General features: G+C 37.2%; 1 protein-coding gene across 5 annotated transcripts in view; it reads right to left on the reverse strand.

The window, feature by feature from the left end:
• Positions 1–310: 310 nt before the first annotated feature.
• The window catches only part of hormad1 (HORMA domain containing 1), a 53,873-nt gene continuing 39,084 nt past the window's right edge, over positions 311–15,099 (reverse strand). Inside the window, exons 3-17 of one of the 5 annotated variants that reach the window (XM_053629680.1) lie at positions 8,140–8,209; positions 7,907–8,054; positions 7,616–7,679; positions 7,396–7,432; positions 7,263–7,283; positions 7,127–7,153; positions 6,878–6,945; positions 5,632–5,783; positions 5,251–5,408; positions 3,286–3,366; positions 3,121–3,172; positions 2,881–2,921; positions 1,759–1,839; positions 933–977; positions 311–688 (exon numbers count right to left, since the gene is read on the reverse strand). In XM_053629680.1, coding sequence (XP_053485655.1) covers positions 599–688; positions 933–977; positions 1,759–1,839; positions 2,881–2,921; positions 3,121–3,172; positions 3,286–3,366; positions 5,251–5,408; positions 5,632–5,783; positions 6,878–6,945; positions 7,127–7,153; positions 7,263–7,283; positions 7,396–7,432; positions 7,616–7,679; positions 7,907–8,054; positions 8,140–8,172 — 1,098 coding nt within the window. In that variant the 5' untranslated portion in view covers positions 8,173–8,209 and the 3' untranslated portion in view covers positions 311–598. Of the gene's footprint in view, positions 689–709; positions 978–1,758; positions 1,840–2,880; positions 2,922–3,120; positions 3,173–3,285; positions 3,367–5,250; positions 5,409–5,631; positions 5,784–6,877; positions 6,946–7,126; positions 7,154–7,262; positions 7,284–7,395; positions 7,433–7,615; positions 7,680–7,906; positions 8,408–15,099 lie in introns of those variants that run through there. The other 4 variants (XM_053629662.1, XM_053629670.1, XM_053629648.1 and 1 more) reach the window with 4 other exon arrangements.

Below are 15,099 nucleotides of genomic sequence, written 5' to 3' on the forward strand. Positions count from 1 at the left end.
AAGTAGATGCTTCATGTGGCCTAGATGATACTCACCTTTGAGTCATGATAAAGCAAACAAGGCCATATTGAACACAGTAATCAAATAAGGTCTATGTCTCATATAGTGTTTGCTCTAGTCCTCTGGAATAATGCTATTGGTGCCATCTAGTGGACTACTATTATTTATCCCTAATGCTAGTCAAGATAAAGGATAAATCCTAAAAGTGCAACAACCAACTCTTGCCGATTTGCTCAGAAATATTTCTTTATTTTCAAAAGTCTGAAATATATTAACATTAAAACAAGTAAATATGCATTTATAATTCAAATAAAACAATACTTGGACATTGAAGTATCAAAACAACTGCTATTTGTATGCTTGAATACAGGTTTGACTTATTTAACATGTAAAAACAAACACATCATCCCTGAAATACAAGTACAATTAACTACTATTAATCCATGTCAACATATCGTGTAACATCTGGAATTCATGCTATGTAGTTCAGAGACAAAACTACTGTGAGCATTTGTTGCTTTACAATGTCATCATTGTAAAGGCTAGGCTAATATGCTCCAGCTGTCCTGGGTACACTATGATGTTTTGTAGCACTTTGTCAGTGGCTTTCTTTAGGGACACTGAATTTGCGCCTCTTTGGAGCAGCAGGCAAAGGGTCTTGACTAAGTAGAAACTGAAACTGAGAAACCTACAAAGAGAACAGCGTACATATATTTTAGATGCTACAATTTTGAGCTACAGTTAACAGTTGTGATCACATTGGCACCAAATGGTAAGAGTAATAATGAAGACAAAAACAAGTAGAGTTTTTAGATTGAGATATTTTTAGACTTTAGACTTCTCACTTCTCTCTCCCAATACTGCTTATGCACTATGTGTATGTCTGCAGTTTTCCATAACAGGGCTGTGTTTACAGGAGTTTTTAAGCTTACCGGTTTCTTTGCTGTGGATGAAGGCACAGTACCACCTTTATTGCACTATAATCCCAAAATAAATAAACAATTGACATCAATATGTAAGATAACCTTCAGCCTTATGAATATGGTATTATGAAATGTTCTATAATAAAAAATAATAATTATTATTGTTTATATCACAGCATGGTTGAATGTTTGACTCTGACTTTTCAGAACATGTGCATTATTTTTGTACAACAGCATGGCTCGGACAGTATTTCTGGCTGTAACATGAACGATGGGTTAATATTAACGTGCTTGTTCTAATATGTTATTGTTTCTATAGTAACATTGTAACAGCTCATACACAGGGACTTGTATGACAGATCACATGATCAAAGATCAATAATAAACCTATTTTAAACATGTGTTGTTGTTTAACAAAGTAAATTTTGTAATAATTGATGTGATGTTTTTTGTTAGGCGACAGTTATTTAACATTTACAGAATTCTTGGTTGAGAGAGAGAGAGAGAGAGAGAGAGAGTGGCTGCTATGTGAGTGTTTATCGACCTTTAATGTAGGTGAGAACAGGAACTAACTTTGCTTCTCGGATGTGCCACAACATCAAGTCTCTAACTGTAAACCGTTAAAATGCGTGATGTGGTATTCATCAATAAATGAAACATTGTAACTGTTGGCAAATCGCTGTGGTATAAGTGGAATAACACACTCCAGACTATGCTGTTACATGTAAATAATGTACTTTACACCCCCTGGCCTGCATTATTTTCGTATAACAGCACAGTTTGTCGTGTGTTATTCCTTGCATGAAAAAAGATATAGAGATATCTCTCTTATTACTGAGGAGTTGAAGACTCGGCCGCTCCTTGTTTTCCTGGTAGTCACATCTAGATCAGCTGTCTTCTTTACAAGACTGTCTGCCTGTATAACATAAACAGACTTAAATCTATCACAGGTTCCATTAAGAAGCCTAAGGCTATAACAAGTCGCAAATATATTAATTGTATTTTTAAATAAAATGCATCGTTCACTTTTACAGTCTACATGAATTCCAGTAGATCATTGAATTATAATTTTATAGTAGAATGTTTCTTTTTTGTTTTTTTACAGGTGTTCGTCTTCCCAGTTCTTTGTTCACAGTCTTACATAACTGCTACAGTGCCAACAGTTTAGAATTGTTTCAATCAATGCAAACTAAAACACAACAGCAAGCAGTCTACTGCAGGAAAAGATAGTCTTAACAATTTGGAGAATTGCTGCTGTTCTTCTTCCTTCTGCCTGTCGTGGGACTATGACTACAGAGTTGATTATTTGTAGTGCAAGTTAATGCACACTAGCAGTCAAAAGTTTGAATACACAAGACTGAATATACTGTATATTTTTGACTCCCATTGCATTGTGATAAAGCAAAATTAAAAAGTGAAATTAATAACCATACACATTTATTTCTGAATCAAGGTTTTAATAATTAGGGTTTTTTTTCTTAAAATAAAGTCTCCTCAAACAAATTATCATTTATAACTTAGGAAAAGAAGCCAACAGATGCTCAACCTCTTTGAGAACTTGAAGCTCTATCAAGAAGCTGGTGGAGAGAATGCCAAGAGTTTGAAAATGCTTCATAAGGAATACTGTTAAAAATTTCCTGTTAAGAGAATAAAACAAGTTCTGGTTTGTTTAACACCTTTCTTGGTCACTGCATAATTCAATTTGTCTTATTTCATAGTGTCATTGTCTTTTTAAATTATTGTTATTATTATTGTTATTATTATTATTATAAAATATTAGAAGATATGAAAGATTATGAAAACCCATTTATAAGCTGTTCTATACAAACTTTTGACTGGTAGAATACAGCCTGTTGCTGTGTTTAAATTGGATTATTCTGTCACTGAAAAAGCACTGGCTTTGAGAATTAACCCAGGTTCAGTTTTCTAATATATTCAATATTCTTGAAAGATTTACCATGAATTGTGAATTCTCCAGCATCTCCTCTTTGCTCAGATCTATCAGTGCCAAAACAGAAAGTATGTGACATAGTAAAATTTTATGACATTATATTTGTTTTGTTTATTTTAATACTAGTGTTAATAAAGGTGACATCAAGATTATGATAAATGCACTGTACAAATCTGTATAACAAACTAAACAGAAATAATTAAATTATAAACTGATGATTGTCTCAAACCATCTGAGAAAGCTTACCTGAGTTCTCAATGCCAGCATCAGTAACAACGTTTTCTTTGGTTACAAACTCCTATTTACAGGAAAACAGACAATGAATGCAACTCAGACTGCTTCAACTGAAATTTACATGAATGCAGAATTGAAATCGCAATCTGAGTACTATATTTAAAAAGATGTTCTTACCTGCTTTGACACACAAACCATTTCTTCATTTATTTTCAAAGTCCATCTATCTCGGGCACATACTGGCTCATCATCATCTACCTGCAAACGTACACATACAAACAATTTCAATTTAATTTTAATCATAATTAGCCAGCCGTTAATGTAACCATATTACCTTGGATTGAACTAGAGAATTCAGTTGTCTAATTAGGAAAGTAACAAACATTACATTAATTAAATTATGAAATGTACAGAATTTAATATATATATATATATATATATATATATATATATATATATATATATATATATACACCCCTCACATTTTTGTAAATATTTGATTATATCTTTTCATGTGACAACACTGAAGAAATGACACTTTGCTACAATGTAAAGTAGTGAGTGTACAGCTTGTGTAACAGTGTAAATTTGCTGTCCCCTCAAAATAACTCAACACACAGCCATTAATGTCTAAACCGCTGGCAACAAAAGTGAGTACAAAAAGTGAAAATGTTCAAATTGGGCCCAATTAGCCATTTTCCCTCCCCGGTGTCATGTGACTTGTTAGTGTTACAAGGTCTAAGGTGTGAATGGGGAGCAGGTGTGTTAAATTTGGTGTCATCGCTCTCACACTCCGTCATACTGGTCACTGGAAGTTCAACATGGCACCTCATGGCAAAGAACTCTCTCAGGATCTGAAAAAAACTAATTGTTGCTCTACATAAAGATGGCCTAGGCTATAAGAAGATTGCCAAGACCCTGACACTGAGCTACAGCACGGTGGCCAAGACCATACAGCGGTTTAACAGGACAGGTTCCACTCAGAACAGGCCTCGCCATGGTCGACCAAAGAAGTTGAGTGCACGTGCTCAGCGTCATATCCAGAGGTTGTGTTTGGGAAATAGATGTATGAGTGCTGCCAGCATTGCTGCAGAGGTTGAAGGGGTGGGGGGTTTCAGCCTGTCAGTGCTCAGACCATACGCCGCACACTACATCAAATTGGTCTGCATGGCTGTTGTCCCAGAAGGAAGCCTCTTCTAAAGATGATGGACAAGAAATCCCGCAAACAGTTTGCTGAAGACAAGCAGACTAAGGACATGGATTACTGGAACCATGTCCTGTGGTCTGATGAGACCAAAATAAACTTATTTGGTTCTGATGGTGTAAAGCGTGTGACCGCAACCAGGTGAGGAGTACAAAGACAAGTGTGTCTTGCCTACAGTCAAGCATGGTGGTGGGAGTGTCATGGTCTGGGGCTGCATGAGTGCTGCCAGCACTGGGGAGCTACAGTTCATTGAGGGAACCATGAATGCCAACATGTACTGTGACATACTGAAGCAGAGCATGATCCCCTCCCTTCGGAGACTGGCCAACAGGGCAGTATTCCAGCATGATAATGACCCCAAACACACCTCCAAGACGACCATTGCCTTGCTAAAGAAGCTGAGGGTGAAGGTGATGGATTGGCCAAGCATGTCTCCAGACCTAAACCCTATTGAGCATCTGTGGGACATCCTCAAACGGAAGGTGGGAGAGCACAAGGTCTCTAACATCCACCAGCTCCGTGATGTCATCATGGAGGAGTGGAAGAGGACTCCAGTGGCAACCTGTGAAGCTCTGGTGAACTCCATGCCCAAGAGGGTTAAGGCAGTGCTGGAAAATAATGTTGGTCACACAAAATATTGACACTTTGGGCCCAATTTGGACATTTTCACTTAGGGGTGTACTCACTTTTGTTGCCAGCGTTTTAGACATTAATGGCTGTGTGTTGAGTTATTTTGAGGGGACAGCAAATTTATACTGTTACACAAGCTGTACACTCACTACTTTACACTGTAGCAAAGTGTCGTTTCTTCAGTGTTGTCACATTAAAAGAAAGATATAATCAAACATTTACAAAAATGTGAGGTGTGTACTCACTTATATACACACACTGAATTAAAATCTACATTTAACTACGTCTCCATAAAGTTCAAATAGCACCTGTTCCAGTCTCTCTCTCTCAGTGGTGATATCCACTTTTAGGGTGTGGAAAGGCGTAACAGCTTCTCCCATGGTCAGATTCACCGGCTCTTTCTGAAATACCAACATGCTGTTTTCCGCTTCTTTAAAGCCTGGTGGCTGGTAGTCATATGGAGTCACTGCCAAGCATGTAAACAGATACAACACACAAAAAAGTGCTGTGGAAATCTCACTCACACTTATGAAAATTTGTCACTTAGAAGTCAAAGTCCCTGAGATCACATTTTTCCCCATTCTGATCTGAACATGAGCCGAAGCTCTTGACCTCTATGTTTATGATTTTAAGCATCATGCTGCATGAATGTGCTGCATATTTGAGCAGGTGTACAAGCTGTGATTTACCATCATCGTAGTAGGAGAGCTTCATGTTGAGGCACACACTATCAGGGAGTGGGCCGAGGTTCTGCATCAGCGTGTACAGTTTACGCACCAACAGAATACTCGCTTTCTTTATGTCACTGCAGTCCATCTTAGTCACATTCTTCTGGCTTTTACTAACAATTTTAGACACAACATTTTCAAGAAAGATCATCACTTTTTTCAAAGGTCATGGGCTCTATTTTCAAAAAGAAGGTTCAGGTTTTACAGTGCTGGCATGTGTGAGAATTTTTGTGCTTAGCATTTCTGTGACCATCATAGCAGATGGCAACCTGGTGAAAAGATGTGTGGTGAGAATGAATACATCACCAAAGGTTCGTTAGTCTCTCATCCCCTTTAGAAAAAAGTGTGCACCATGGCTCAGAACGGTGACATATCTCAATGATACAATTATATTTTACACAGAATTTTGTTTTCATAGTAAAAATAACAGCCTGGACAACAGAACAAGTGCCTTTTTCTCTTCACTGCATTGACTGTGCCACATTCAGTGCGAAATTCTTAGGCACATGCAAAGAAATGCTATAGCGCAAAGATGCCTTCAGAAATAATGGAATTAAACATTTCTACATAAAACAAACTTCTATAAGGAGCAAGAAACAGTAATAAACTTAACAAAGGCAATATTTGGTGTGAAAAATTAGCAGTAAACTTCATACAGTAATGGATCTTTACAGGGTCATCAGTGTACAATTATTCTATTTAAAATGCATTTCTGTGGACTGTAGCCTGTAAACATGGACATAAGTTGTTTTCTTTGGATGGATGGAGTTTAACTATAAATAGCATGGCTGTGACTTTACAACAGTTTTGCCAGTATGTCAGCCTGTCTAGATGTCATTTTTGGAACTCCTGTACACCCATTTTTAAGTATCAGCTGTGCCAAATTGGACACTAAACTCTGGTTTTCTCCCACCTCCTAAAAACATACTTGCAAACAGACAGGTTATGGTTATGGTAGACTGGTTATGATATGTATGTGTGTGCGTGCGTGTGTTGCCTTGTGATGGACCAGCTTCCTATTCAGAAAATGCAAGATCTAGCATCACACAGGGTTTTCACTTTACCCTAACCCTAACCCAGGGTTTTATCTTTGTGTCAGGGAAAGACTTTACACAAATTAGAGCCCCCATGTGTTAATAACATTGTTATACTGTTGTTCCCTGTGTTCTGATCAACATTCAAAAGTAGCACATTTCTAAATGATCACCTTTCAAAATCCAGCCGAGGCCCCTTTTCAGTGTAGTGAATTCTGAACTGGTAGCATTCTGTTACTTTCTACAACAAGGAACATGGTTAATGAAAACGAGGTAAAATATTAAAGGAGATGGAAACCATCAGCTAGAACTCAGCCTTACTTATTTCTTGTTACCAGTGGTATAAATGTCACTTTGCCTGATTACTACTGCCAAATTACTTTCAATGATAAATAAATAAATAAATAAATAGGATTACCTACCTCAGGGTGTTCTGGATCAGAGTACATCTAGGAAAACATAAGCAATGCATTGTAATCAGAATTAAACAACCCCTAGAACATCACTTTAGTGAAACGTTACATTTATTTGAACAATTATCCTGCCTTAAATACTCACAGATAATAAAATAATGCGGAGCTGTTGGAAATAAACATCATTAAGTGGAATTGTAATATTTTTAAAGTTCAATGTTGTGCACAAATTTTCCTGAGAAAAGTTTTCAGTCCTTCTTCGGATGAAGCTGACTTACGTATCTCTTCTGAAGGGCATCAAAGCATCCCTGCAACCTGCACATATGATAGTGTGTGTGAGTGAATCAGGAAATAACAACTGGCATTTTCCAACAGAAATGTGTTTCAGTACACACTATTATTAAAAAAAAAGATCATTTGCATTGCTAGAGCATGTTAACATTGTGAGAGCATTTATTTAGTGAACAACTGCAGGTGCTGGTGTGTCTAAATACTGACCACTGTACAATCTGACTAGCACCTGGGCAGGTCCGCTCCTCTCGAAGAATCATCACTTTCTGTTCTGGGGGAGGTGGAGGTGTAAAAACATCAAGGTCATAATTCATGGTTATGATACAGTTAAAAACATTGTATCATCTAAGGTGCCAGTGCTTCTAACGAGAAAATCCAGTATGGTCAGTATCGGATCTGCAAAATCTCTGTTCTAGTTACTGTTTATGGCAAATGTATGCAATTCAAATTTTGCAGAATGATATTTAATAGCCCAATGTTTCAATGTATTTCTCTTACCCTCAACATATTTACTCCCATATGCTTTTTCTGGAAAAAGACCTCGAAGGTAAGTGATGCTGGAGACAGCAATCGCAAGTAATTTCTTAACAACCACCAGTGACTGCTGCTCTGTGGCAACTACACGAGGAAGCATTTGCGAAGACCCCTGAAAATAAAAAAAAACATATTTTGGGGAAGTCATGAGTAAACATTTAACTGGCTAATAAAACCTAGTCTAGCGTAATCTTTACCTCACGAGTCCGCAAGCGTTGTTCACAGGCCATGGCGATCAGAAGGATGATTGTGAATTCTTTGGTCTCTCTGGTTGCATCATAAAACAAAACAAAACAATCAAAATAAATGTATGGGCACGCCTTTTAGACACTTAGTGGTAGTAGTGTACGCACTGTAAAACCTTGAAATGAGAGCTTTTCAAACAGTAAACAAGAAAAACAAAAATAAACAAACAATGTATTATCCATTAATAAAGTAACTATTCTATAACTATAACTCAGTGGTTGTGAGCGAAAATGAGCTCTATTAATCAAATTTAATCAGATATTATAAAGAGACAGTTTGAAATAGGTATCGTTACACATATCACAGTGTGGCACTTTATGCTTAATAAAATGATTTCATTTTGCTGCAGAACTGTATAGTAGCTGGAATCCAGTCTTAAGATAAGTTTCTAAAATACAGTAAGTATACTATGTAATATTTAAAATACATAAAATAATTTATAAGTAGTATTTATTCAAACCAGCTCCAGATTAGTGAGCCGGAATATACTTATACAATAAAAAAATGACTGGATTGTACTACTGAGTTTTATAATAATTTACACCCAAAATCATCCATCCATCCATTTTCTGCCTGCAGTGTATCCCAGGGAACTCGGGGCACAAGGCAGGGACACATTGGACGGGGTGAAAACCCATCACAGAGCACAATCGCACACACATTTGCACACTACGGGCAATTTGGAAATGTCAATGAGCCATGTCTTTGGACTGTGGGAGGAAACCGGAGTACCCAGAGGAAACCCCTGAAGTACCCAGCACACACAGGGATTCAAACCCTCAACCCCAGAGGTGCGAAGCAAACATGCTAACCACTATAGAAGAGAATGCAAAATAGCAGCATTTTCACTAGTGGTCTCATGCTTTTGGACCCCACTGTACATTGTATATATATATACACACTCACTGAGCACATTATTAGGAAATCAAATTAATTCAGCGATCAAGTTTAATCCACTATAAAATGCCTATTTTAAATTGCTAGTGTGTATCTAATCAGTACACACCGGTTTAATAAGATATATTGGGTTTGGTTCTTTTAATGTCAAGGAACAAAGGCAATTAAATAAATGATAAATAAATGATAATGAGTCTTTATTGATCACATATACATATGCACAGTGAAATTCTTTTCTTTGCATACTAGTATACTCAATTCTGTATTTCTTATTGTGAGCATAGTCTAAAAGACAACGATAATATGTGCTAGTGTGATGACAATTGAAAATGGCTATTTTGGACTAATCTTGACCTCAGGTTGAATATAGGGTGGCCAGGTGGCACTGCTGTGAGGCAGTGATGCAGAGTTCAATCCTTAACTTTAGTTACTGTCTGTGTTGGGTTCTCATTGCTTTACTCCGGATTCTCCAATTTCCTCCTACTGCCTAAACATAAACATAAGTACACTGGCTGCACTAAATTGCCTCTAGGTGGGATTAAGTGTGTGAATGATTGTGTATATGATGCTTTGAAATAAACTGGTGTCCCATAGGGGGTAAATTCTCCCACCTTGCACCCAGCATTACCAGGATTGGCTCACAATCCAATGTGGCCCGCTCCAGGATAAAGCGGTTATTGAACATGAATTAATAAAGGATCTTATTGAGTGCTATTAAAAGCAGCAATGAAATCATATCATTTGTATTGTGAGCAGTCTGGCAGACTCTAAATTCAATATAACCATTTCGTTCTTCTACTTTATATATACTTAGACATACTGTGAACTTATTTTTATGGCTCACTAATTTGAAGTCATTGTTTCATACAACGTGAAAATTGTTTTCGTTTTGTTGAAGTTCGTTAAATAAATATATTTAGCTGCTTTTCCATTAAAATTACCCGGAACAATTAGTCCCAGGAACTTTTTTCACGGGAACATTTGGTTTCTCCAGACCTTTGTTGTCTGCGTTTCCATCGCGGTCTGAAGTAGCGTGAAGATTAGGCAAATTAGTCCGGTGACGTTAGTCCGCTGGTCTGAGCCGCTCCTATGTTTGTAATCCTTAATTTTCTTGTAGTCCTGTTTTAATTTCTTAAGCTTCTCTCTGCACTATTGTCCTGGGTGAACAATGCCCAGCTCGCTTAACTCACTTGATATTTTTAACTGTACTTTTACATTGTGGGTTGCCGTTTCCAGTTCCTGCTGTATTTCATGCACGGCATAAATACAAATTGAGGCCCGAACCTCGGCATCGGTCCATCAGTCGTCTTTTTTAAGAAACTTAATTGTGTCATATAAATGACACGGATATATGACATGAAAACCGCACGCGAAACAGGAGTTGTTTATTTGAATATGGACATAGGACAGAAATAAGATGTGTGAGCTGTTTGCTCAATGATTTGTGCTGAAGAAACCCCAAAAAGGAAAAAAACTAAGAAAGTGGGTGAAAGAATGGATTAGCACACGCGGCCAGCAGGGATTTTGCGTGTTTGTACAGGTTCTCCCCTTTATGCTTCTGCTTATATTTTGTGGGTTTCCCTTCATCACAGTGACTTCACCCCATGCCTTGCTCTCTCATTGGCTGTAGCTCGTCAACGTAATCCCTGCCTGTGACGACACTTTTCACACCACAGGATGTGGAGTCGCCTGACAGCTCCAGACATTTACCGTATCTGTCTAGTGTTGGCAATGCCTCGGCGATGTGTTGTTGAGTACTTCACACATAATGATCAACTGCTGATTGGCGAGCACCAATTGTGGCTGATTTGCCTCCAATCAAAGGGTTTTTGACGACGAGCTTAAAATCGTGTAGTGTGAGCTAGGCTTTACTGTACACACCGCAAAAGACTTTTAAAAATGGTGGTTAAAAAAAATGCTGTGCACTCAACCAATCAGCATTTTCAGCGCCCAAGTCCCACCCACCACAGTTCTTGAACTTTTAAAAAGTACCACGAGTAGAGACTTTCAGAGGGGGAAATATTTTACCCGGTACTTAATTTAGACCCTGGTCCCTTTGGTGGAAACACACCGAGTACCTCCAAAAGTCCCTAGTTCCTGTGGAAAGTTCCTGCAGTGGAAACGCGGAATTGGTTTCAGTGTGCGGCGCTACTGCCGCGGAGTGTCTAAAAGCCGTGCCACTGAATTTTGCGCGCGGCTAAATTGACCGTGTTATGAGGAAAGGCGGCTAGGTTAACATCATGCTGTGACACCAGGTGAAGAACGTTAGCCATCATTAGCCTTACCTCAACTTAGTCATAGATACTGTAACTAGGTGTCACTGTTTAGCTAAAAGGATATGATTCAAATCTACTAGGATCATTTTCACTTGACTATGTCAAATTGTGTGAAAATTACTGTTAGATTGATTGGTATAATTTAGCGTTAGTCAGGTAACCTTAGCAAAAGGAACGCTACAAAAAGGAACGACGTCCATTTTCATGAAACGCAGTTTAAATAACTTCATACATCTAAATTCACCTTACTAATAAATATCAATGTTAGGATTACTAGTGTTTTGCTATTTTTTTGCAGATTCCCACAAAACTCAACCTCAGTAATACAGACTTACCACAGATCTGTGAAGCTTCTTAAATAATTTAGTGACGCGCGAGACGATTCTTTTTAGTGATTCGATTCATCATTTAGTTCAGGAAAATGATTCGAATCTTTTATTAATTGATTCATTCTCGGTTATTCCTTTTACATATTTTAACCAGCACCAGATGTAGATTCCTGTCTATTTAAGCAGGTACCGTTAGAGTGGAGTCTCAAGACATTTAATCCCATTTCCCCCAGTTGCCTGAGTAAACTAATTTTACTGCTTTGGGCTGCCTTATAACACAAACTACATTCACTCCAAAATTTGTTTTGGAAACCTTAGTGAACATATAGAATTTAATATTTACATTTATTAGTTGTGACTTATGGAAACTATAGTCCATTAGTTCAAGTTCATGTTCAAGTGGGTTTTATTGTCATTCCTCTATATAGCTTGTATACATTGGAACAAAATGACATTTCTCCAGGACCATTAAATACCCAGGACAGTGCATGTTGACTATACAGAACAACAGAACAGTGTTGTGTGGGAAAACTATTGCGATAATTGTCTGAAAACAATTATATGTTGTAGCAGCAATATTAAGTTGCCAACAATAAAGAGTCTCATAAATAATTAAATAAAAAATATCACTATAATAATAATAATAATAATAATAATAATAATAATAATAATAATAAAATATTAAAATGTTCAAGAGTCATACTGGGTTAGGGCTTTGACTAGCCCAGGTGAACGTTGGGAGACAGCAGGGAGTTGAGTATTCTGAATGCCTCAGGGAAGAAATTGCTCTGCAGAATCTGATGGTGGTGTTGGCACAGATGCTCCAGTACATTCTGCCAGATGGCAGGAGGATGAAAAGTTCATAAGAGGGGTGGGAGGTGTCTTCCACAATGCCATTGGCTTTGTTGATGCAGCGAATGTTGTAAGAAGCATCTCAGATGGTGAGTAGAGAGACACACCAGTCAACCAATTACACCCAACTGTTTAGAATTATGTAAAACCATAATGTTTTTATGTACAATACTATGTAAACAAATTATAGGGAACATAAATTTATTCAATGAACAGGTTCAGTAGTTACCTGTTTGTGATACAATAAAACACACATACAATACATTTAACTGATGAACAGTGAAAAAGGTGGAAATAAAAAATAGGTTTAATTTAAGTAAATTTTGTGCCTATTTCTTGCTATCACAGGAAAACAGGACATTCTGAGTGAAATCCCAATCATCATCATTATGTACAGTGATACTTTAATCTATCTGATAATATCAACCCTGGCACCTTCCAAGATGGCTTTTGTTTAGGCCTCTGGACATGACCCTATGAACACATGTTGCTTCCTAGACATATACACATTTATCCTAGAATAAATACACATTTATTCATTTGTCTTTTATCCAACTAAGCTGAACAGATGAGCATTAATGACATTGCTCAAGGACTCAAGACTGGCAGCTTGTCAGTACCACGATTATAACTTTCCAAGCAGTAGTCCAAAGCACCAACCACTAAGCCACCACTGTCCATAATCATGTGCAATTGTATAAGCATATTGAATTGCACTCAATCAGAAACACCCCCAAAATCAATATATTTAATAATGTAAACATATGAATCACTAAAGAAAGTGAGAGAAAGAGACTCTGGAATTTAACCATCAGTTCTAATCTTAAATGTATTCAGTTCATCTGCTGGTTCCAATGAAAATTCCACATATATCCTGCAAACATTCAACCAATGAGATATTGCAGTATTGAGAATCTTGGACAGATGCATGCATGGATGGACAAATGGATATCTTGAATAAAGTCAAATATATCTAGTACTTCCTGTTAAAGATTACAATATATTGTTATAAGTTTAGTAATGAGACTGACATTCCAACAAACGTGTAACAAATGAAAAAAAATTATATTTCCTTCTTTCATGTACTTTTTTTTATACTGTTTATTCTGTCTATATGCTGGGTTTTTTTTTTTTTTTTTTTTTGCTGTTGCAAGTATATGCTTTCACATGTTACTTTGGCTATTTTATATTAAGATACAAAAGTGAAGAGAAGGAAAGAGATCAGCGCTATCTTCAGGCAAGCATGGCAGAGATTCAAGCAAATTTTTTACATGTGGCCAGCAGTGCAAAAAAGGCTTAACCTCTTTAAACTTCTTCTCTACTTTTCTTTTTCATTCTTTCTTTTTATGAGACCCTTCCCCTTTTTTTGTTCTGTTTTTGATTCCACTCCAAAATCCCAGAAGGCACATTTGAAGGCAAACTCTGTCCTGAAACATAACTATAAAGGTACAGTGCATAGAAAAAAAATATTATTATTGAGTAAAAATTGAATATTCTATAAAAACACTATATGGCCCACGGTATTTGGAGTAAGAATGTGGGAAAGAGTCTGATATTATACTACAAGTGTAAAAATGATGCAGGACTGATGGAGCTTTGGCTTTTTTATCTTGCTGAACAGGTTAGCCATTTATTTGTTCTCTAATTTCGTGGGAAGCTAGAGAATGATAGTTAGTTGATAGCACATTTATCATTGTTGTGGAGTTCATGTTGCAACCCATTTCAGATGTTGTAGAACTAGAGAACTCATGATAGTTAGCTAGTGACTTGCTGTGAGTTTATCCATATTTGTGTATTTCAAACTTGGTTATATTAGGTAAGGGTGAGTGATTAGAGATGGATCCTCTCGATCCTGTGATGTGGGTTTTAGCCAGTGTGCTAAAACTATCCAGCTAATGCCAATGGCAATCCTTTTTGATGGGCTGAATAACAAAATATATACATAATAGATAACAACATGCTCAGGCCAATTGTTATATTGTTTTTACATTATACTTTAGCTAGGTAGCTTGTGTTAATGGGTTATCTGTATCTAACTGCCCTGTGGATGCACAGAGCCTTAGGGAAAGCACTTACATCTGGCATTATATAATTGAGTTTGAAATAATTAAACCATTTCACAACAAGTTCTCCCAGCTAAACCACTTCATAACAACACAAATTCTTCAACAAGGTTAAAATGGCTGATAATCATCTGATATTCATTAGCTTACCAACAAATTTGAGAACAAATAAAGTGGTGCTTGAAATTATCTATATATCTGCATAAATAATGATAACGATAATAATAATGAGTCTTTATTAATCACATATACACATGCACAGTGAAATTCTTTTCTTCGCATACCCCAGCATGTCAGGAAGCTGGAGTCAGAGCGCAGGGTCAGCCATGATACAACACCCCTGGAGCAGAGAGGGTTAAGGGCCTTGCTCAAGGGCCCAACAGTGGCAGCTTGGCAGTGCTGGGGCTTTAACCCCCGACTTTCTGATCAGTAACCCAGAGCCTTAACTGCCAAGCCACCCCTGCCCCCTAAAATATGTTCTAAAACATCATCAT

This window comes from Ictalurus furcatus, chromosome 1, assembly GCF_023375685.1.
Source record: "Ictalurus furcatus strain D&B chromosome 1, Billie_1.0, whole genome shotgun sequence".
Lineage (NCBI taxonomy): Eukaryota > Metazoa > Chordata > Actinopteri > Siluriformes > Ictaluridae > Ictalurus > Ictalurus furcatus.